This window comes from Rhinatrema bivittatum, chromosome 5, assembly GCF_901001135.1.
Source record: "Rhinatrema bivittatum chromosome 5, aRhiBiv1.1, whole genome shotgun sequence".
NCBI lineage: Eukaryota > Metazoa > Chordata > Amphibia > Gymnophiona > Rhinatrematidae > Rhinatrema > Rhinatrema bivittatum.
The window spans coordinates 95,916,936-95,941,158 of record NC_042619.1 but is presented as its reverse complement, the minus strand read 5'-3'; the positions used below and the strand labels follow the sequence as shown (position 1 = coordinate 95,941,158).

General features: G+C 43.4%; 1 protein-coding gene across 2 annotated transcripts in view; it reads right to left on the bottom strand.

The window, feature by feature from the left end:
* The window catches only part of LOC115092095 (microtubule-associated tumor suppressor candidate 2-like), a 404,152-nt gene that overhangs the window by 225,474 nt on the left and 154,455 nt on the right, over positions 1-24,223 (bottom strand). For both annotated transcript variants that reach the window (XM_029602617.1, XM_029602618.1), the window contains exon 4: positions 23,723-23,934. In XM_029602617.1, coding sequence (XP_029458477.1) covers positions 23,723-23,934 — 212 coding nt within the window. The remainder of the gene's footprint in view (positions 1-23,722; positions 23,935-24,223) is intronic.

Here is a 24,223-nt window from a genome sequence, read left to right as displayed (position 1 = left end):
CATGCACCATGCCTGTCGTGCCTCTCCCTAGGCACGCGCACGCGTACTTACCGGCCTTTCTAAGCGAAAGACCTACCAGTGCTCCCTTGATGATGTCAGCGTGGCTGGATATTTAAATCTCACCTGTGCTCTAGCCCAGTGCCTCAGCAACAGGTCCTCCTGCCTAGCAGTGCATGTTGCTACTCATTGTTCCTGTGTCTTGCCTCTTTGTCTCCTTGCTGTTTCCTTGCCTTGCTTCTTCGTTGCTCTGCCTTGGTTGTCCTGCTTGAGTCTTGTCCCAATACCCTGTCTTGCCCTATCTGTTTGTCCCTGCCTCTGACGTTTGCTTCAGATCTGATTATGCCTGATTCAGGTCTGATTATGCTTCAGATCTGATTATGCCTCTGACGTTTGCTTCAGATCTGATTATGCTCTTTGCTGCCGCCTGGTACTGACCCCTGCTATGGACACTGACCACTCCCTTTGGACTTCTGCTTCCCCGACCTTGGCCTGGACCCAGATCCTTCCTACTCTCTGCCAGCCTTGACCTTTGCCCATATCCTGACTCCATCTGACTGCTCCTTACGGGATACTCGCCTAAGCCCTGCCTGCTCCTGGAACCCAAGAGCTGAACCTGTGGGGAATGGGGTTGGTATAGGTGAAGTCCCAGCTCAAGTCTCATTAAGGGTGTGTCCACCAGCTGTCGGTGTGGGCCTAGTAGGTTCGCCTACTAGGCTGCATCAACCACACCACAGCCCAAGGGCTCTCACTGGTGACAGTAACTACCAGCAAGCTCTACTTTCCCAAATTCCGTCACAGTTCAGCAATTTTTCTAAAGCAGGCATACTGACTCTGTCCCAAAGTCTGGCTTCAGCCCCTCTAGGTTCCCCTGGGGTTTGTCAGCTTCAGCAGTGACTCAGTATGGCCTGCTCAGATTTTCTCACAATGTCCTTCCATCATTATCTCAACTTTCAACATTCTCATAAAAAAAGGTTTAATAATTCCCCTTTTTGACTGTGTTTCTCAGACCTGCTCACATTATAAGGAAGTGTTCAGAAACATCAGCATCTCTGTTCACAGACAAATAATGTCCGTTTTACCTTGCCTCCAAACAATTTAGTCATTAGCCCTTTGTTACTCACAGTTCTCCTGCAGAACTCCTGCTGCGATTTTTTCTTGGGCAGTAACTTCTAATCTCTGCTAAAATCCACTTTCTCTCTCTTTGGTCTCCCTGCCTCATGCCTTTTCTCCCCATTATTCTCTTTTGGGTCACATCAGACACTGCCACGGGCTTTATTTTTTTTTTTGTAGTTCAGCTCCCAGCTTCATTTAAAGAGATAGTAGCAGCCACTTGCACCGGTACATAAACACACAATAAAACAGTTTTGCTTTTATTTTTAATCCCTGATTATATTAAATTTCTCATTTATCTGAAATCCTTTGAAGTCAAGTCAAGCATTCCCCTTCATGGGTAATGTTTGTGAATACACAGATGGCTAATGAGGCCAATCCTGAAACCACATTTTATTATAGCGACAGCATGAGTTGTCATTATTTATAATAGGAACGTTGTGGTAGTCCTGCCTGATTGAAATACATTCTTTGCTTTATTCCCATTTTTCAGTTTCATATTGACGCATTTGTATCTCAAACTATCAGATACCATTGTGGACACTAGAATTCCATGATGAGAGTTCCAAAGACAGCTGCTCCCATGATCTAGGGTCAATATTGCACTTGATGGGTCTGATATTTAAAGCGCGTTCAGTGCTCAATAGCCAGGTAATTAGCACTTATCCATCTATCTAGTGGGGCCACTGAATATCCGGTTATATTCAACGGCTGCTAGACAGCCGGATAAGTCAATTATCCAGTTATCCCTTAGCCAGTCAATTTGTGGGCAGGCAATGGGCGGATCAGGGCGGTGCTACTTAGCCAGATAAGTATCCAGATAACTAGTGATATTCAGCCTCAGCCGAATAACTTATTCCGCTAAGTCAGACCTGTCAACAAGCAGGTTTAACTTAGCCAGATTTAACTTATCCAGCTAAATAGCAGCTTATATGGTTTTATAAATCCTGAAAATCTTGATAAAAACTCTGAAAATTTTATTACAGGATTAATATCGACATGGGATACTGCACTTAACACAGCTTTGGATGAACTGTGTCCTTTAAAATTTTTTATAAAGAACAAACACGTAATCACTATGCTCCTTGGTATACTAATGAACTTAGAATACAAAATGCAAACTAAGACAACCTGAATGGCGATGGCGACATCAACGCAACCATATAAACTTAATAGCATATAAAGATTATCTTCAAGTATATCAAACTGAAATTTTGAAAACTAAGAAACAATACATTTACTCCAAAATTGCAAACTTCAATAAATAAACCAGCTGAGCTTTAACATTCTATAAACCAAATAATTAAACCACCTCCAAATCCCCTACATCATGTTGCGCTCGGGGGTGGACCCTTGTCCTGAGGCAGTGGAGAACTGCCTCCTGGTTGGGACCAGAAAGCAACTGCCCCCAGGGGGGCAGAGCACTGGAGGAGACAGGGGCTAGGTAGAGCTTCACCTCTGGAAGCCCGAGGTCCTCCCGGGAGGAGCCTGTAGGGACCCGGGCCGCTTGGACTTAGGTGGGCCTCTCAGGGTCTCTTGGGAAGGTGGAAGTCCGGCGTGCCTATGGGCAGAAGGGGAGCGTGGTCAGGTTCGAAGCAGGAGGTCCGATGTAACAAGGAGGACCAGAAGAGCATTGGTGATGACAAGGCAAGGAACAGAGCCAGAAGCTAGGGACGTGGTCAGGCAGGCAGAGGTCAAAGTCCAGGAGTCAGTCCGAGGAGTGGTCAGTGAGCAAAGGTTAAGTACCAGAGGTCAGACGAGGTCACAGGCAGGCTGAGGTCAGAAGGCAAGCAGCAGGTCAATGAACAGACTGGAGTCAAAGGCAGACAGTAGGCAGGCGAGTCGAGGGACGGACTGGAGTCAGGAGGCAGGCAGCAGACAGGCGAGTCAAAGGAAGGACTGGAGTCAGGAGGCAGGCAGCAGACAAGCAGGTAGGTCGAAGAACAGACTGGAGTCAGAAGGCAGGCAGCAGACAGGCGAGCAGGTCAAGGAACAAGCCGAGGTCAGTACCAGTAAGACAGTCCGGGGTACTACCTGGGTAGACGAACAGATGAACAGGAACAGGAGGACGCTGGAGTACTAGGAAGCAGGAAGAAGGCAGGAACAGAATTGCAACAGAAGGATCCTGGAACAAGACTTGGGACAAGACAGGAGCAAGCAACAAACACAGTGACAATCTAGCACAAACGCCGACCCGATTGCCAAGGCAAGGAAGTTCAAGCAATGACTTCCTTATAATGGGGAATCAATCAGGGCGTGCCGCAGAGCTAGGACTGCCCTTGGCCCTACAAGAGGCCGGGCGGTCCGCGCACGTGCGCCTAGGGGCGTGGCCGACACAGCCGAGGATGCCGAGCGTGAGCCTGGTGCGCAGTGGAAGGCCCGGCGACCGCCGCCACGGAAGACCGGGGCCTGGAAACTCTAGCAGCAGCCGCTAGGGAGGCCGACCCAGGACCTGCTGTGGAACCATGAAGGTGAGCAGGCCTGTGCGCGGGCCGGGCACAGACGGGATGTGTAACACATCGTCCATCTATTAATGCAAATGAAACAATAGCAGATCGATTTGCTTGCTTTTTTATTGAAAAAATCAACAATATTAGAAATTCTATAACAGACCCTTTGACTAAATTTGATGATACCTTTTGTCCTGACAATCCCCCTTGGTCTCAGAGGAAGTTGTTCATGATTCAATTTCTTTTATAAATTCTGTATCTTGTTCATTGCACCCATGCTCTACAATTTTATTAAAGTCAATTAATTTTGGCACAGTCGAATTTATCACAAAACTAATTAATGCATCCTTAATTGAAGGTCATGTACCAGATTCTCTGAAGCGTGCAGTTGCCGTCTGATTATAAAAAAGCATAATGCCGATCTTTCTACCCTTCGCCCAATTTCTTTACTGTCTTACATAGCAAAAGTTTTAGAAACGTGTGTACTAAAGCAGCTCTCATTATTCATTGATAACTTTAATGTACTTGACCAATATCAATTTTGTTTTCGTAAACTCATAATACAGAACTTCTGCTACTGTCTTCTTTTGATCTAATTAGATGTGGATTTGAACAAGGTACAAGCTTTATTATGGTATTATTAGATATCTCGGCAGTCTTCGACACAATCGACCACAATATTCTCAAAAATTGTTTAAAAGCAAAAAGCCTAGATGGTATTCTGAGCAGACGCGCTGAAAGAAGCTCTCAATCCTCCGCTATTATTTCCTTCGTTCATGTTCTATTACAGCTACAATGCCTCATACTAACCGGAAGGCGAGGGTCAGAGGTGTAGAAACAACTTCTACACCTCTTCAAACATCACAACCCCATATTGGCAGCTTCTTCCCCGCAATACCGCCGTTGTTACCGGGAGACCTGGTCGCTGGAGAGCAGTCTTTGGAGCAAGACCGGCTCTCCTTGACCGAGACATCGCTGAGTCCCGGATCGCCAGCGAGACCAGCGCCTCCAGGACAAGCGGAAGAGAGAGAGAAAGAAAAGATGGCTGCTGAACTGACTGAGCAATTCGGAGAAGGGACAGCGAAGAGATCGGGGAAACCCGAAATGACTGGAGGACTTACCATTCAGGAGCCCCAGAGGAAGGAAAGGTCCCAGGAGGCAGGAAATAGAACAACTGACTGCACAGTCCGTGAACTTTTTACAGTCATATAATCTGCTGGCTGGAGGGTTTTCTCCTCTCCCACCTCTTGCAGGGTATTCTTTAGAGATTCTCCCACCTGAGACTTTCCCTGTGAAGTTGCAGATTTTCCTCCCAAAAAACAAGAAAACTGGAAATTTTCTTTGAATACTAAAAAAATCTCTCCTTTAAGACTCCTGATGAGCATCTGCTGGTATTTCTTGAAACAGCTCTGAGCAGCTTCATCAGCCTGGCAGTGCTCCTAACTCCAGAATGTAAATCCAGAGGTAGATATTGAGCCTATATTCAGCAGAATGACCGCAGCACTGAATATATCTGGCTGTCTTAAAGTCAGCCAGATAAGTTTATCAGGCTAACATTAGGAAAGCCTTATGGGCCAACCAGACTTAGGCCTAGATTCACTAATACCGCCGGGCTCTTTGAATTGCACGGTACAGGGGGGCGGGGGGCGGGGGGCGGGCCTGCAAAAGCCAGCTTTCACACCCAATAGCGCCATCATAATAGGTGGTGCTATTGGGCGCGAAATTGGCAGCGAAAAGGGTTCTTACCTTTTCGCTGTCCACGATGTCTTCGGGGCATCTGCCCTGGTGCCGCCCCGACTCCTCCTGTTCCGGTCTTGACGCCACCCCGACTCCGCCCCCATTTAGTGATCACATGCGATCACTTTGGAAAATGACTCCCTTAGCTTGATAAGTTATCTGGCTAAGGGGGTCATTTTCCAAAACGATCGCACGCGAAAAGGGACTTTTCGTGTGCGATCCCTAAATGGGGGCGGCATCAAGACCGGAACAGGAGGAGTCGGGGCGGCACCGGGGCGGATGCCACAATGACATCGCGGACAGTGAAAAGGTAAGAACCCCTTTCGCTGCCGGCGCTATAGGGCGCTATTGGGCGCAGAGGTACGATCACTGCCGGCTTTTGCAGGCCCACCCCCCGCTTCACCCCCCTCCCCCCCCTGTACCACACGATTCAAAGAGCCCGGCGGTATTAGTGAATCTATGCTTAAGTCAGCTCCTCACCGGAACGCCCTCTCCACACTTGCCACATTTATTTATTTATTTATTTATTTATTTATTTATTTATAAGTTTTTATATACCGATGAACGTTGGGAAAATCTCTTCGGTTGTACACCGATGAACATTATATACAGATGAACGTTGGGAACATCTCATCGGTTCACATTAAACGAAAATCAGCAACAAGCGCTTTACAGTGAAACAAAGACCATGTGGATATAAAGACAGGGTAACATTGAACGGTTTACAAGTCATAAATCATAAAGTTTTGAATATGAAGCTTAAAAATATCATTAATTACAAGCATGACACTATTTACAAGAATATCACTATTTACAAGAATGTTGTGCTGGACAGTAGTTAAACCAGCTAAACAGTTGCTTAGCAGGACTGGATACTCAGCTGCCACTACTCATCCGGATAAGTCCTAACTTATCCAGCTAAGTAGTGCTGAATATTGCTCTCCCACTTATAAACAGTTAAGGTAATAACCAAAGTAGACAAGGACTATGGCACTAACTCCCCTCTCACCATGGATCACCTCTGGTCCTCTCACTCTCAGAATCCTCTTGGACCTCTTGGACCTCGAGGACTCTCAATTCCTGAAGGCCCCAGAACTCATTGAGTCCAACCTTCTTCTGTAAAAAAAGACCTCCAACTCTTGTCCCATAAATGTGACATCCCTCATCAATACGAAATTGGCTTCTTCAAATCAAAATCACTCCAACTGTGTCTTATCTATACCCCCCCTGGTCTACTAGAGAAAGATTCATCACCACTTATTGAATTCTTTGCAAACTCACTATCACCTGACCTACCCACTATCCTCCTAGGAGATTTTAATTTACACGTGGATACAACACCACAATCACCTGCCTGTGAAGCTTTCCTGTCTTCACTTGAAGCTATGGGCTTCCAACAGATAGTAAACTCCCCCACACACAAAGCTGGCCACACCCTTGACCTGATTTTTATCAACTCCCCCATCAGCGTGAACAGTCCTCCTTTATGTACGGCAGTACCATGGTCTGATCACTCCTTGATCAAGACCAAACTATCACTTCCCCAAAGCTCCTTGTCCATGCCCCGTCAGCCCATATCTTTCAAATTTCGCAAATCCTGAGATATAGAGACCATCACGCTAGCATGCTAGACATAGACAAACAAATTGACCTATCATCCCCAGATAATGCATTCTCCTCCTGGGTTAACCTTACACTCAGCATTGCCAATGAACATTGCCCCCTAATAACAAAAACTATCAACCCCAACCGAAAAAATAGGAAACCATGGTACACGCCTTTCCTCAGAAATCTCAAAATCCAACTCAGAGCTTCGGAAAGGTCATGGCGCAAACATCAATCCCCCACAACCAAAACTCTCTACTATCAACACATGCATGAATATAGAAATTCCATCCTACATTCTAAACGGGAATACTAGGCCAAAAAAATAAATGGTCTGCAATACAACCCCAAGGCTCTTTTCACTATGGTCGCTGACCTGACTTCTCCCATACACACACAACAACTAGCTAACTCCTCTACAAATCGTTGCAACGAATTAGCTCAATTTTTTAAAAACAAGGTATCATCCATCACGGCACAGTTCTCGCACAACAACCTCAATATCTGTCTTCCCAATATCAACTCTCCAGTCTCCCTTTCCTCGTTTGAGTCCTCATCTTCCCTAGAAGTAGAGAACATACTTAAGAAAATGAAACCATCAACACATCCCTCTGAAACTATTCCCTCTAAACTCCTACTATCTATACACAATGTAATCACCAAACCCATTTCAAATATTCTCAACTGTTCCCTAGAGCATGGCTTTGTCCCGAATTTTCTGAAACAAGCTATAGTTAAACCGCTACTCAAAAAATCCAACCTTGACCCCACCACTCTTTCTAATTACAGACCGGTGTCCAACCTACCCCTCCTAGCTAAAGTTCTTGAGAAGCTGGTGAACTCACGCCTATCCGATCACCTTGAACAGAACAACATCCTCCCTCCTACCCAATATGGTTTCAGGAAGCATTTAAGTACTGAAACATTGCTCCTCTCCCTACACGATACCCTTATCAAAGGAACCGACTCCGGATCCTCCTACCTTATCGCATTACTTGACATCTCGGCTGCGTTTGACACAGTCAATCACGATGTCCTACTCAACATACTCAGAAATATTGGGATCACTGGCAAGGCCATTGATTGGATTCAATCTTATCTCCAAAATCGCACTTTCGCTGTCACAATGGACAACAATGAATCTGATCCCATCAGTCTTCCCCAAGGTTCCTCACTCTCATCCACGCTATTTAATATATACATGCTTCCCCTTACCACGCTTCTCACTAACCTGCACATCAAGCATTTTATTTATGCTGATGATGTGCAAATCATCTTCCCTTTCTCTGACACCATCCAAACTGCTTTACACAGCTGGGAATCCTGTCTTTCCTCCATCAACCAACTCCTAAAGGACATGCACCTAGCTCTTAATTCCAACAAGACTGAGCTATTAATCATATCTAATAGGCAACCGATCCCAGACATCCCTCCTGCTTACTCAGCTACCAACTTCCCATCGCACACTCGCAACTTAGGAGTTATTATTGATAATCACCTCTCATTTAAACCATTCATCAAATCCATCATAAAAGACTGCTATTTTAAACTCCAAACAATAAAGAAACTCAGACCCCTACTACACTTCAATGATTTCCGTACAGTCCTCCAAGCTATTATTTTATCGAAGATTGACTATTGTAATGCGCTCTTACTTGGCATTCCTGCAACACACACTAAGCCACTTCAACTCCTACAAAATGCTGCCGCTCGGATATTGTCAAACACAAAGAAAAGAGATCACATCACCCCCACACTTATTGAACTACACTGGCTCCCTATACAGTCACAAATTCTTTATAAAACACTCTCGATCATACATAAGAGTCTAGTAAATTCCAACCTCAACTGGCTTAACCCCCCCCCCCCCCCCTTACCTCGTACCTCCAAGAGACCTACACGCCCAGCCCTCCAAGGAGCACTCCATGCCCAATCTATTAAATCTTTTAAACTCTCCTCCACTATTAACAGAGCCTTTTCTCTTGCCGGCCCCACGATATGGAACTCACTCCCCCATAATATTCGCATAGAGACCTATACCCCCACTTTCAAAAAGAAACTTAAAACCTGGCTCTTTCAGCAAGCCTACTCCATCTCACCCCCTATTACATAAAACCCCCCTATGAATGTTATACTGATATCTTGGTATGAACGCCTTTATGTCTGCTGATTTTGCACTTTGCACTATCATGTATATAGTTATAGTTATATTCCATAGCATCTACCCATTGATGCCTGTTATATGTAAGGGCTCCTCCCAAAAATTATTTATATGTTGCCTAGTTCATCATATTATATTATGTTATCTGTTATATGTACGGGCACTGCCCAATGGTTTTTTGTTCACTGTGAACCGATATGATGTGCGAACGGATATCGGTATAAAAGAAATGTTAAATAAATAAATAAATAAATTGCCTACAGCTGCCTTTTCAGGGTAATTCAAAGGAAGGTAAACTACTACTATGCATCTGCAGCCAGTGAAAAACAAAATTCCTTCCTACCCTCAAACATGGTCATCAGCTCACCACGGAAAATGGAGTTCACTCTCTTTAATGAGCTCATGTCTTTGTCTCCCTTGTTCTGAGGCATTGTCAGGGTGAAAGCATCTGACAAACAAGTGGCTCCAAGTTGTGCTAATCTAGTAGCCAACAAATTGCACCTTTATTAAAAGTATGAAAAGAGGGTACAAAACCTCATTCAAATATTTGCTCCAGGAAAACTGAAAGATAAAAATTATCTTTTTTAAAAATCACCACTTAACAAAGATCATCTTTACAATTCGACATTTTTTTAAAAAGCAAAAAACTTTCTTACAAATAATAATAATAAATGTTGTTAGTACTAAAAACATATTACCCTTCAGTGCCAAAGTTCACACTGGGTTACACCAGAAACACCCATAATAAAAACAATAATTACAAACCAAAATGCAAAATAAAAACATGACATTAACAGGATTGGCAACTGGCAAGCACTGTCACATCTGATCTGAACAATACACTAGAGAAGGTTAATATACTCTTTATCCTACAGTAGTTAAAATTAAGTAGTACCCAGACCTATTAACCTACTCTGCCAGTTCAAAACTCCTGTTTAAAAAAGTGCGCCTTAGGTTGTTTCTGGAATAATTTAAGGCATTCAATGGCTTGAAGACATGCTGGAAGAGAGTTCCAGAGAACTGGACTGGCACTTGAAAATGCCTTTAGGTGAGCCTCAATTAGGTGCACCAATTTAGATTACACTATCTCTAAAAGACCTTGACTACTAGACTGAAGCATGACAGCAGGTTGTTAGATTCTTACCACAGTGTTGGCACACAGTGGAGCATTATTGTTTAAAGCCTTATGTCCAATAGACATGGCCTTAAATTTTATATGCCATGCAATTGGGGGCCAATGAAGTGATTGCAACACTGGGGTTATAGAGTCCCTATGCGGAACATCTGTCAAAATTCTAGCAGCCCATTCTGTACAATCTAGAGCACCCTAATAGCGCTAATTGGTAAGCCAGAACGGGTAGAATTACAATAGTCTATGCCTAACAGCATCAAGGACTGCAAAACAGTTCGGAAATTAGCGGACTGCAGTAATGGTTTCAAATCGATGCAGGAGATGCAGATTATAAAACAAGAATTTCACCATACTAGCTATATGAGCCCGAAATGACCTCAGAATCTATCAGAACATCTAGATTCCTGAGCTGTCTGAAAATCAGAATTGTCATTCTCTTGTGATGGTAAACATGGGGTGGGTAAGTTTTTTGGAAATCTACTCATAATAATAGCTTTGGTTTTATTAATATTAATAACCGTTTTATTCTGTCTCATCTGGCGCTCGATTTCGGACAGACAAGATGATACATGCTTAATTATCATCTCAGGAGCTTGTACTCAGTAAAAGGAACTGAATATCCATGTACACATAATAAATTATGCCGAGGCTGGCAAGTTTCTTGTAAAAAGGAGCTAAATAGGTATTAAATAGTGTAACTGACAGGGCAGAACCCTGTGGCACTCCAGCAGAAATATGATACCAATCAAAGACAAATTGTCCAAGTCTCACCTGTTGCTCTCGTCACTCCAAATCTGATGAAAACCACTGCACTATTCTGACACTATTCCCGAGACCCCAATCTCAGCTAGCTGCGATAACAGGATATGATGATTTATTGCATCAAACGCCTCTGAGATATCAAGCAATATCAGTAGATACTCCATTCCCTAGTCAAAGCCTCACCTGATGATGTCAAGGCAGAATAAGTGGAGCATTTCATCACTGTGGAACTTTGGAAGCCAAACTGATATTAATCAAGTAGGGAATGATTGTGGAGGTATTCAGAAAGTTGTTTTAAAACATTCACATCAGTAATCTTTGCTGAGAAAGGAAGGGAATAGACTGGTCGATAGTTAGAGAGTACGGCAGAATCAAGGCATGCTTTCTTCAATAGAGGTCTAACTCAGGTGCATTTCAATCAGGTTGGTAAGTAGCCAGAGGAAAGAGAAGCATTAACAATCTGTACTATTGATGGACTGATGTCTTCTCTCAATACTTTTATCACCACAGGTGTACAAGGGTTCATAGGAGAGCTAGAAGGACTCAGATACTATATCCTGACATACCTGGGTAGATGATACTTCCTGAAAGTGATCCCAGCTATGCACAACCTCAAGAATCATGCAGACTGTGGAGGCTATTCCTAAGCCTTAAAACTTTAGCATGGGCTCAAAATTCAGAAAAATAAATAGTGCAAGCAGAAACTTGTGCAAGTACTTTGGCAAAGTAACCCTTTTGTCCAGTCCGTAAAAATGGTTCCAGGTGTACGGATGATGTTATAAGTTTCACTTTCAAAATTACAAGGAAGCTGAAATTCTAGAAACATGCTGAAAATATTCGCCCACATAAGCTCCATTGAGCAATCAGTCTGTCATACAATAGGACTCTGACATAGTGTTTCTGCTACCAACTAAATCATATTTTGTTCTGTAAAGTGAAAAGAGAAAAACACTATATAATATCACTAGGGCATGGTTATAACTCCTGCTATTGAAAAACTAATTAGCCAATCAATAAGCTAATTAATTAGCCATCCATTGATTAAGCAATTTCAGAATGTTTCCTATCTTATAAAATCTAGTCACAAATCTAACAAATGTAGACATTTATTTTCTCAGTGAAACAATGAAATAAGCACTTTAACCTTTCTCAATGTGTTTTCTCCAATTGACCAGAGAGTTTCCCTAAATGCACACAATGGTCTTGAGGCAAAGATTTCATAAAAGGCTTTCCAGTACAGCATGGCCCTCTTTTCAAAGTTTACTCAGCAAGGAAAAGCTAAAGACAACCAGTTTGTAAGGCAAATCCCCAGAAAAAAATGTGACAGAAATACAGGGACCAATTATTCTGTTTCTCATAGACACAAAATGGGAGACAGCCCTTAGCACAGCTGGCCCTAGATGTTTATATTTATATTAATATTCCCTGTGTAGGGGGATCTCACATTTGTCCCTTAACATTAAGGTCACATTGGTCTCCACAGAATTAGTGTGCCAGGGTGAGATTAGTTAGGTAGGTGTGGTTAGGGAGGTCTGGCACACTTCAATGGGGAGGTATTTTAGGTTTAACAAAATCCCTATGTCAACATGGGTGCAGAGGATGTTGAAGGGACCTTTCCAACAGGAAGATACTGGTGGTGAGGGCCTTTCCTAGCAAGAAGTTGCTGGTGGAGTCATTGCCTCCACAGGGAAAGGATCTAGGAGTGGGCCCTCTCACAACAGAAGGGTGCCTAGAGAAGAAGAATTCCTATACATGGAAGGTGGCTGTTGCCCAAGGTCAGGATGGCTCAGGTCTTCATGGAAGGAAGACGTTTCTTGGGAACTTGGAGGGATTCCTGAGAAGTGTTCCTCAAAAGATGCTTCAGTTCTGAAGGTCCGAGGAAAAGAGATTGCTTCGGAAAGAGAAAGTATTGGAAAAAGTGTGGGGAAACAGAGATTTGACCTTTGTGGGTGTTCAGAGAGGAAACTGCCCAGCTGAGGAAGGTCCTACTAAAGTCACTGACTGACAAAAGGAATCAGCCAGAGACTCAAGAGATTTGAAGTAAGAGGATTGATCTTTGTGGGAGTCATAGGGAAGACTGTCTAACGGAAAGAGAAATGCTGACTGACAAAAGGAATCAGCCAGAGGCTCAACTAAGTCTGTGAAGTGGAAGAGGAGTTAGAGAGAGAGAGAGAGAAAGAAAGAAAGAGGAGAGATGGATTCAGAACAGATATCAGAGAGCTCCTAGAGAGGTTCCTGCCCCAGGGAATGCAGTATTTTGCTAGTGAGAGAAACTGAGATATTTTTCCTTGTATTTCTGGACTCTAGTTGCTGAACTGTTTTAGTGCATTGGACTTCATGCTGCTTGGATCTTGTTGTCTGCCATCAGAGGTCAGTAAAGACTTTGTTGACAGTGTGTTTTTGGCTGTCTATTACTGGACTGGTGTGCAGAAGAGCCCTAGAAAAGAGGATCTTGAAAGAGAGACTTATTCCTTCCCTGTGTGAGAACCCATAAGAACATTAGAAGTGCTATGCTGGGTCAGACCAAAAGATCCTGTCTCTGATAATGGCTCATCCCAAAAAGCAAATCTCCAAGATCTCTCTCAGCTACAAGTAGTGAATTTCCCAGTCTATTTGTTAATAACTATTTATGGATTTTTTTCTTCTCTAGGAATTTGTCCAAATGCTTTGCTAACAGCTATGCTAGCTGCTTTGACCCTATCCTCCAGCAACAAATTCCACAGCTTGATTGTGTGTTGAGTAAAAGCAATACTCTCTCTCCAATTTGTTTTAAATCTACTACCTGTTACTTTCAAGGAGTGTAGCTTGGTCCTAGTATTATTACTATTTGTGCCTATTTTGTAAACCATTGTGATGGTAAATAACTTAATGACGGTATAGAAAAGATTTTAAATAAATAAATAATAAATAAATTTGAAAAGGTAAATAACTGTTCCCTATTTACCTGTTCCACTCCACTCATGATTTTATAAACTTCTATCATATCCCCTCCCAATCATATCTTCTCCAAGCTGAGGAGCCCTAACCTCATTAGTCTGCCTTCACAAGGGAGCCAGCTGTTCCATCCTCTTTACCATTTTTATTGCCCTTCTCTGTACCTTTCCGAGTTCCACTATATCTTTTTGAGACAGGATGACAACAACTGTATACATAATACTCAAGGTGCAGTCGCACAATAGATCTATACAGAAGCATTAAGATGCTTTCCATTTTATTCTTCATTCCTTTTCAAATAATCCTAGCATTCTTTTTGCTTATTTGACCATCTCTGAGCACTGAGTTGAGGATTTCAATGACTCCAGGATCCTTTTATTGTGTGGTTATTCCTAATGTGGAACCCAGCATAGTGTATCTAAAATAAGAGTTATTTTTCCCTATGTGCATCACTTTGTACTCATCTATGTTAAACTTCATCTGCCATTTAGATGCCCAGTTCTCCAGTCTTGCAAGGTCTTTCTGCAGTTCTTCACAGTTTGCATATGTTTAAACTGATTTAAATATTTTTTTTCTTTTTTGTCCAGTCAGACCAGGCCAGATGAGTGGGTTGTTCACTTCAATCAGCAGATGGAGACAGAGATCAACAGGCTCTCTGATGTCACCCTTATATACCTCTGTGCTAACACCAGCCTGCCAGTATTCTGTCTCCAGGAGTTAGTGGACATCTTTCCGATGTTGGAAGCTAAGGCCTGGCTTGGCCAGGTGAATAGGAAAATTTGGATGGATTGCTCTTGAGGTTACAGATGAGTTCTCCCTCCCTCAATTGAGCATGGATCTGAATTAGTCTGGATTAGAATGATTTATTGTGGCTCCTAAGGTGACAGATTATTCTCTCTCCCTCAGTCAGACAGGGCTCTGGTTCAGACGGTTTGCTCAGCAGCTCCAGCGTTAACAGCCTCGGCTCCCTCCCTCCATGGGGCAGGGCCTGAGCCAGGGGGGAGATTACCAGTTTGGGCTGGTTCCTGGTCTGACCCTCCCCCCCTCGCCCCCCTCGCCCCCCTCCCCCACACATACCCCCCACTCCCATTTCCCCACTTAAACCCTGCTGTTTTTTTGTACTTCCTTAGCACTTCCTTATACAATTGTGGATGTTTTTATTGGAAACCACTTACAAATTCTGATAGGTGGTTAATACATTTTAAATACATAAATAAATATGTGCACGGTATTGAGAGTTTTGAGGACTGGTGCTCGGAACATCGCTGTATCTCTGGATCTACTCTGAGACCATTGATTTTGCAATTTTTTACAGGAAGGCCTCTCTAAAGGACTTATTCTCCATACCTTAGAGGTAAAAGTGGCATTATTTCTTGTTGAAGAAGAAGAGTCCATGGTAGATCAATATCTTTTCATCCAGATGTCTCCCATTTCTTAAACAGAGTTAAATTTATCCTGTCTTCTCTTCAGATGCCAGCTCCTCCGGGGAATCTAAATTGGGTACTATTACTCTTGGCGGGCTACAGTTGCATCTCTTAGAAATCTTCCTTGCAGTTACTATCGCCTAAGACTGTTTCCTTGTGGCCATTTGTATGGCCAGAAGAGTGTCTGAATTGCAGGTGCTCTCTTGTAGAGAAACGTTTCTATTACTCACAAAGGAGACAGTCTGGTTTTGTACTCTTCCTCCCTTTCTTCCGAATATTTATTTGAATCAGGCAATCTCTTTGCCTTTCTTTAATAGACAGGTGAATCTTCAGTGACATGCTCTTCTTTGTCTTTTGGATCTCTGGAAGCACCTTTTGAGAGATCTGGAAGCTATTAGTGCCTTTAGACGCTCTGATCATTTATTTGTACTGTATGGAGGAAAATGAGAAGATGAAACAGCTTCTCAGGCTCCTGTGGCATGATAAAGAGGTGATTATTGCAGCTTATGTGGCTGCAGATGTTTCCTTGTCAAAGACGGTGCGGGCTTTTCCCCAGATGGTTTTCCTGGGCTGCATTTCATTTGACTTCTCCATTGGAAATTTGCAAGGCAGCAACAAGGTCTTCGTTGCATACCTTCACCAAGCAATACCTCCTTAGTTCGGTCAGAGGCCTCTTTTGCATCGGTGGTATTGCAAGGGGCTGGGGCAGCATCCCACGTATGAGGGAGTGGCTTGGGTACATCTCACTCATCCAGCCTGGTCTGGATGGATGGATAAAGAGGAAGGTGAAATTACTACTTATCTTATATTTTCCTTTTCTCTAGGACAATCAGACAGGGCCAGAACCCTCTCTATGCTGCAAATGTTATGGAATTATCCTCCAGGTAAATGTACCTGTCTGCAGATCAGAAGAATTTGGTATATTTAACTTACTCTTTTTAACGAGTTTATTCCTTCCATTCAACTTCCTGTTGTCCCTGGAAGTTCATAGGTAATACAAAAAGTAAATATTTAATAAATAAATAAATAAATAAATAAATAAATAAATAAAACAAGACATTGAGTGAGGGAAACTGAGGGGACTTGGTTTATTCTGAGAGTTGGCTTAAAGCTGTTTTTGTTTAGCTTGTCCACAGTTTGCTTGTTACAGAAATACTGGCAGGCTGATGTCAGTGCAGAGGGTATATAAGGGTGACATCAGCGAGTCTGCTGTTCTCTGTCTCCATCTGCTGGTTGGAGTACATAACCCACTCATCTGGCCTGCTTTGACTGTCCTAGAGGAAAGGAAATGATCAGATAAGTAGTTATTTCACCTTTTCATCTGTAAACCTGATCACTTCACTCTTCATTCCCTTTTCCTGGGAAGTCATGGGGCTTACTGTAGACTAAAACTATTCCAGTGAGCACTGTGTCCAAACCTGGACTGGGACTAGAGTTGTCACTTTTCAACTTTGAAAATTCCGAACACTTGGACATAAGTGAAAATTGTACTCTATGTCCTTCTACATGACTATTATTTTAAACTTTTAATACTTGCCTTATTACTAGAAAACTGGGTGCAAAGAAAGGTATAACAAAATGATCCCAAATATAAAAATATCTATAACATCCCATTAGAACAATCAGGAAAACTACTTAACATTCAACTGCCAGTGCCACCCCTAGCATTAGGAAAACATCAGGTCACACTAACTTTCTAATAACTTATTAAAGCTATTTTGACCCATCACTGTTGCTCATCCCTTGAGCCAGTGTTCAGTCTCATAGTAACATACAGATTATGGTAGATAAAACCCAAACTGGTCCGCCCAACCTGCCCAATTGAGATTCCTCTGCTTTGGGGAGACGAGCATACAAATTTCCACATGAGCCCAACATCAACTTCCCCCACTATCTTGTCTTTTTTACTTGATATCACCCCCCTCTACCCACCACTAGCAACCCAGGGCTGGTGCCCTAGGCAAAGCATACAGACTTGCACAACCATTTTCTCAGCCCTTGTACACACAATTAAAAATTCTGAAGTTATAACAGATTTTACATGGAAAAGGGCATTCTGCAGTAAAAATATGACTTATAACATGTATATTATATTTACATGTACTGTTGTGGTGCTAACCAGAAAACCCTATAAAAATGACACTTAGAGAACACATATGTTATTAGGACTCTTGTAAGGCATGCTGGGTGTGGTCTTGGCCCTTAAATGGAATTACAATTATAATATAGTAAACCTCCCATAACTGAACGGCACTAATTGCCAGCATTCAAATCGTAAAAACTCATGAAAAAACTACACTGCAAATATTACTCCAGGCCCTAAAACATCATTATACCTCCTATCAAGAAAACTGAACAAGACAGTCTGCTATACATCCCTACACAGAAACCACATTAGCAGAATATTTCACCTTGGTCAAACATGCATAATACAGAGGTACCCTCAGCAAATACAGAGGAAAGTAACCATAATATATAAATAGGAATGTGCAGACAAAAATTGAAATGGAAACCTCAAAAAGCCAGACTCTATATAATAGACAATTAAAAGCATCACTATTCCTCACAAAACATAAAATATAAACATCAAGAATAGCAAAACCATACTATCAAAAAAATAATAAAGTTTCAAAACAGCTGCTGAATAGAATACTGTCCAATAATTAATCTCATTAAATTAAAAAAAAAACCAAATACCAATCAAATATTTCAAAACAACAGACACTAATAAACTCCAATAATTCAAACTAATACAGATAAAAAAAAAAAGCCCTCACTCTCCATACCTGGAACTTTTGATTTCCAGTCATCTTTAGATTGTCATGGATTACTGGGGGAGGGGGAGGGTATACAAACGTTATCCTCTCTCTCTCATATAGACATATTTTCATGAACACTTCTCTCACACACCTGCTCACTCAAACACAAACTCTCTCTCATGCTCACTGGCTCTTTCTCTCCCTCACACAGACACACAAACAGGCTCTGTCATACTCACTGGCTCTATCTCCTTCACACACACACATACACACACACGAATACACACACACACACAGACGCACAAGTTGTCTCTCACTGGGTCTCTTTTGCATACTAGGGCCGTGCTGGGTGTCTTGCTGTTCAGCCACAGGTGGGAGGGAGGATGCTGGGGTTCTCTATGGGCCTCCTACTGTTTGGGCAGGAGGGGAGATGTTGATGGCCTTGCTGGGCTTCTTGTTGTTTGGATGTTGGTGGTCACACTGGGCCTCTTGCTGACACTGGGTGGGAGGGGACTTGGAGAGATGCCAACAATGCCGATGGGCCTCTTGCCATTTGGCTAGAAGGGAAAATGCCAACAGCTAAAGAAGCAGGGACTCGTGGCACAGGCCCTACGTGCCTCTGGTTAATGAGGCCCCTGCCTGAGCTGGGGATTGCTATTTGCTGCAGCAGGGTGAGGAGGCGTGTGCAGGCAACTCAAGTGCTCAGTCTTCTCCAAGGTAGTGTAGTGACATATTGGTTGTGGAATTAAACCAGAGCTCCTTCAGGCTGGATTAGGAGATGCGGGCTGCTGCACTGGACTGGAGGGTTAAAATCCGAACATATTAGCCCTCCGTCTGGCTTGCAAACACTGCTTTTATATTCTGAACTGTCCGGAGAAAATTCTGCAATTGGCAACCCATCCGAGACAGGGGCTGCACCAGCCATAAACTAACTTCTTTCTCCCACTAAGACAACTTTCATATAATAATTGTCTTTTACTTTTCAATCTTTTGGCATTAAATATTGGGAAATGGTCTCATAAATCTAAGAGAATTTCACTGTCTGTGTCTAACATTCAAATTGGGCACATAATAATAATAATTTTGTATTTATATTCCACCTTTCGTGACACTTCAAAGCAGATTACATTCAGGTATTGCAGGTGTTTCCCTATCCCCAAAAGATTTACAGTTTAAGGGGCCTCATTTACTAAGCATTTTTCCCATAGATACAGAATGAGAGAAAACCATTAGTAAATAGGCCCCTAAATTTATACCTGAGGCAATGGAGGGTGAAGTGACTTGCCCAGGGTCACAAGGAGTGGCAGTGGGATTTGAACCCTGGTTTGTAGCCCGCTGCTCTAACCACTAGGCCTACTTCTCCATTCCACATACATGAAAATGTATTACTTCCCTACAATGGAAAGATAAGTGAAAACTGTTTTACGAGTGCAGGCATAATTTTAACTCTGAACTTTAGTTACATAAGAAAACACTGTTAAAAGAAAAGAAAAATAATCAAAACTATGGGCTACATAGAGTCACGGATGAGGCCTGAGATAATTTCCTGGACACACTGGAAATCCAAGCAGGAGAGAATAGCAGGTGGCAATTTATAATTATAAGAGTGCAGCACTATTAGTAAATACATTATTCATTTAAATGACAGTAAAAATCCTTACAACTTTTTTTTTTTCAATTCTTATTTTTAATTTTTTTTCAATGGAGAAATGTATGTTGGAAGTTTTTCGATGCTATAATAAACGCGGAAAGCGGGCGCTATAATAAACGCAGAAAGCGGGCGCCATGCTATAAACAAATTAGGGGGTCGCGCTAGCAAGGAGGCGCTAGGGTCGCTTGTGCGACCTTAGCACCTCCTTGCTAAGGCGACCCCGTGGTTACCAGCGGTATGCCGGTTATGAACACCGACGCTGATAAACTCGGTGTCAGTTTTCATAACACAGCCAGCCGGATATGAAAACCAATGCCGAGTATATCGGCGTCCCTCTTCAAAGCGGGTGGCTGAGGGTTTTTTTTTTTTCATTTCTTTTTTTAACATTTAAAGAAGGACAGAAAAGCAGTTTTTTCTGCTTTTCTGTACTTTTTTTCAATGCGCTCGGCTATTAACGCCTGCTCCAGCCAGGCGTTAATAGCTGAGCAATAAATGTGTATCTGAGACGCACATTTATTTTTTGGCATTGGAATGAATGAATAATAACCTCATTCACATGCATTTGCGTGTGATGAGCGCTATCTCATTCACTCCACATTGGACGTGCGTTGAATAGGCGCTAATCCCCCTATTGCATTAGGGGTGGATTAGAGCCTATTGAACCCATGTCCAACTGCAGGTTATACAGTGTGCTCGGCTGAGCACACTGTATTGCTTCGGCCTCTTAGGTGGGGAGCACAGCCCTGCTGGCGTGAATTTCAGTTCCACCTGTGGGGGAAGGGGTCCCTGACTGCTATCCCGGACTATTTTTTTTTTTTTTAAATTTTCTTAGCACTTAAATGACTGCTATACTCTTTTGAATATAACCTATTAAACCTAAGATAATCCCAGATAATTTTAAACCTAACCAGCAATATTCAAAGATAGCAGGTTAGGTTTAAAGTTATTCAGCTAAAAGTAAGCAGATAATTTTATTCAGGGATATTTAGCAGGATGTTTATCCTGCTGAATATCCAGCATAATGTTTCCAGCTAACTTTATCCGTATATGTTATCCATTATATGTTCTTTTGAAATTAACACATCGTGAGGCAAGAAGCAATGGCAAGGCAGCTTAAACAATGCAAGATGGCATCGCATCATGCTCCAGCCTCACTCAAACCTTAATTCAGGCAGCTGCAGCGTTGAAAGAGAGGTAGTATATTATGATGCTACTCCTTACTGGCATTTCTTGTCACACCCCTTTCAGAACTGGGTCAGCAATTTTTCCTCTCCCCTCACACTCACTTTTCATCTGCTGCATGACTCAGCTTGTTAAGGCAGAACCCCAGCTGTGGCATAATTTCAAATTCCCAGTCCCCGAGCAAAAATTTCAGAGGGCCCACTCCATGGCTCATTCCTGAGAGGATGGGGTTGGAAGGCTCCCCTCTTCTCCTCAATGCGCAGAGTCGGCCCACAAACCATTGTGCCCTTAAAGGTGGGAGCATCCCATCCAAACGTCTTAAAGGTATAGGGCCCAGGCAGGCCTGCAAAGGACAGTAACGTTTGTGTATGAGTGCCTAGCATTGCCCCTGTTCCAAACCCTCCAATAAATTCTTCCTGACTCCTTTCTTTCCTATCTTCAACTTCCACGGCCCCCTCCTAGATCCTACTACTAGGACAACTTAACATTTCTATAGCGCTACACGACATACGCAGCACTATACAAACACAAAAAAAGACAGTCCCTGCTCTATAGAGCTTATAATCTAATAAGACAAACCGTACAGGACAAGAGACTTGGGATCTTTAATAAAGCAAGACAATGGTTAAAAAGAAAAGAAAGTTAGTTAACAAGACTAAAAGCAGGCAATCAGGCATAAGATTTAAAAGTGGTTTCAAAAAGGTGGGTCTTTAGATGGGATTTAGACATGGCAAGAGAGGGTGCATGATGCACCAGTTTGGAAAGATTATTCAAAGCACACGGCGCAGCCAGGTGGAAAGCGCTGAGTAGGGAATTGGCGGTAGAGGAGAAGGATACAAATAGGAGAGATTTGTCCGATAAGCAGAGTGCATGAGGAGGGGTGTAGAGAGAGAGAAGAGAGGAGAGGTAGTGAGATGCTGCAGAGTGAAGGCATTTGTAGGTGAGAAAGAGGAGCTTGAACTGTATGCGGTAGCGGATAGGGAGCTAATGTAGTGACATCAGAAGAGGGGTTAAGTGAGCATAGTGACTTTGGAAAAAGATAAGTCATGCAGCTGAATTAAGGACAGACCCTCTACCTACCAACCTCCCTCCTATAGCCTCTTCCTAGCTCCATTTCCCTCATATCCACTTCCTTTTTGGTCCCATTCCAGGTCCTCTCCTTCCTAACCTCCCTCCAAGGCTGCTTTCTGGGTCCACCCCTCCATCTCTAGCCCTCCCCGCCCCTTGGCTCGCCTCATTTGTCTGGTTTCAGGCCTAGTGGCAGCAGAGATAATAACACTGCGGCAGCGGCAATATTAAGAGGATGCAAAATTAACGTGGGGCATGTGAGCTGGCGCAAGCATTATGGCAGGTCCTCCAGTAGCCCTGCCCTTCACGTGGGTTTCCTCGGTAACTGAAAGCCTAAGTGGGAGGAAGGGGCGTGGCTTACGAGTGCCCCATGCTTATGTTTCCTCCTCTTGGCTGCACCACTGCCTGAAGATGGTGGGGGCGTCTTCCTGTTTGGGCCCCCTCACCCCCACACTGCAGAGGCTGCTTGGATTGAATTTACACTACTGGGCACAAGCGGGTCTTGTGCTGTTCGAAAGCCTTTTAGTACAAATTATTGAAAAGTTTTTAATAAGACACACAAAATAATGAATTACATGTGTAAATAGGCCATATGAGGATTTTCAAGTGCTATAAAACGTATGAGTAATTTCATCATATGCATCACTTTGCACAGAAAAGGGGTATTTGAAACATAACGTTTATGACGTACAAATTCGTAACAGAGATGTCCAAAAACATTTTGGGGCGGATTTTAAAAGGAGCGCGAATAGCCTACTTTTGTTTGCGCTCCAGGCGCAAACAAAAGTACGCTGGATTTTAGTAGATACGCGCGGAGCCGCGCGTATCTGCTAAAAACCTGGATCGGCGCGCGCAAGGCTATGGATTTTGTATAGCCGGCGCGCGCCGAGCCGCACAGCCTACCCCCGTTCCCTCCAAGGCCGCTCCGAAATCGGAGCGGCCTCGGAGGGAACTTTCCTTTGCCCTCCCCTCACCTTCCCCTCCCTTCCCCTACCTAACCCACCCGCCTGGCCCTGTCTAAACCCCCCCCTTACCTTTGTCGGGGGATTTACGCCTCCCAGAGGGAGGCGTAAATCCCCGCGCGCCAGCGGGCCTCCTGTGCACCGGGCCGTGACCTGGGGGCGGGTACGGAGGGCGCGGCCACGCCCCGGACCGCCCTGGGCCGTAGCCACGCCCCCATACCCGCCCCCAAAACGCTGCCGACACGCCCCCGAAACGCCGCGACGACCGGGCCCGCCCCCGACATGCCCCCCTCGGAGAACCCCGGGACTTACGCGAGTCCCGGGGCTCTGCGCGCGCCGGGAGGCCTATGTAAAATAGGCTTCCCGGCGCGCAGGGCCCTGCTCGCCTAAATCCGCCCGGTTTTGGGCGGATTTAGGCAAGCAGGGCTCTGAAAATCCGCCCCTTTGTGTGTGAAGAGCGTGCAGTCTATGTTCGTGACCTTGTGCCACATATTCAAACTCAACTTGTGCATTTACCTCATGTTTGAAACTTTTTTCTATGTGCTCGGAAGTACACACATAAATCTGCTGTTACAGGCCCTTAAATGCACAGCCTGTCAGGCACCATGATTTACATGTATCCTTTGCTGTATTTTATTTTCTGTGTTTGGGCCACAGAGTTCTATTATTATAATGGAAAATGAAGCAATAAACAATGTCGATATAAGTAGGCAACCTGAAAATCTGGTTAAGGCACCAGGCATAAACATTTCAGAAACTTGCATATCAGCTGCTGTTCTTCTTACCTTCTTAGAGAAATACTGGGTCGCTACAGCAAAAACCTTGAATCCCTGGTTTGCCTTCTTTAACTCCTTTTGGACAAACAGCAGCTGCTTGGATTGCTCTTCACATTTTTCTTTCAGTTGCTGAAGAAGCTGGCGTTCAGACTCTCGAGTATGTAAATCCAGTTTGGTAGGAAAGCCATTCCGTTGAATGCTTGGCTTTAGCTTAGGGTGCCCTGTATGAATAATAATAATAATAATAATAATAATAAAACAAAAAACAAAATCATTACATTACAAATGTGAAGAGGATTTTGTAATATCTAGTTTACAAAACTTATTTGCAAAAACACTGATATCCCCAAAGGGGAAAAATATAATTGTTACAATGTTCTGCATTGTTCTTTGCAACCTGGGATGTGAACAAGGGACTTGTGTGGTCTTGCGTGCGATGTTTCCTCTCATTTTCTGGCGGGTGTGCACTGCTGTTGGGCGTATCACTTCAGTTGTGAGTGGCGGAAAGGG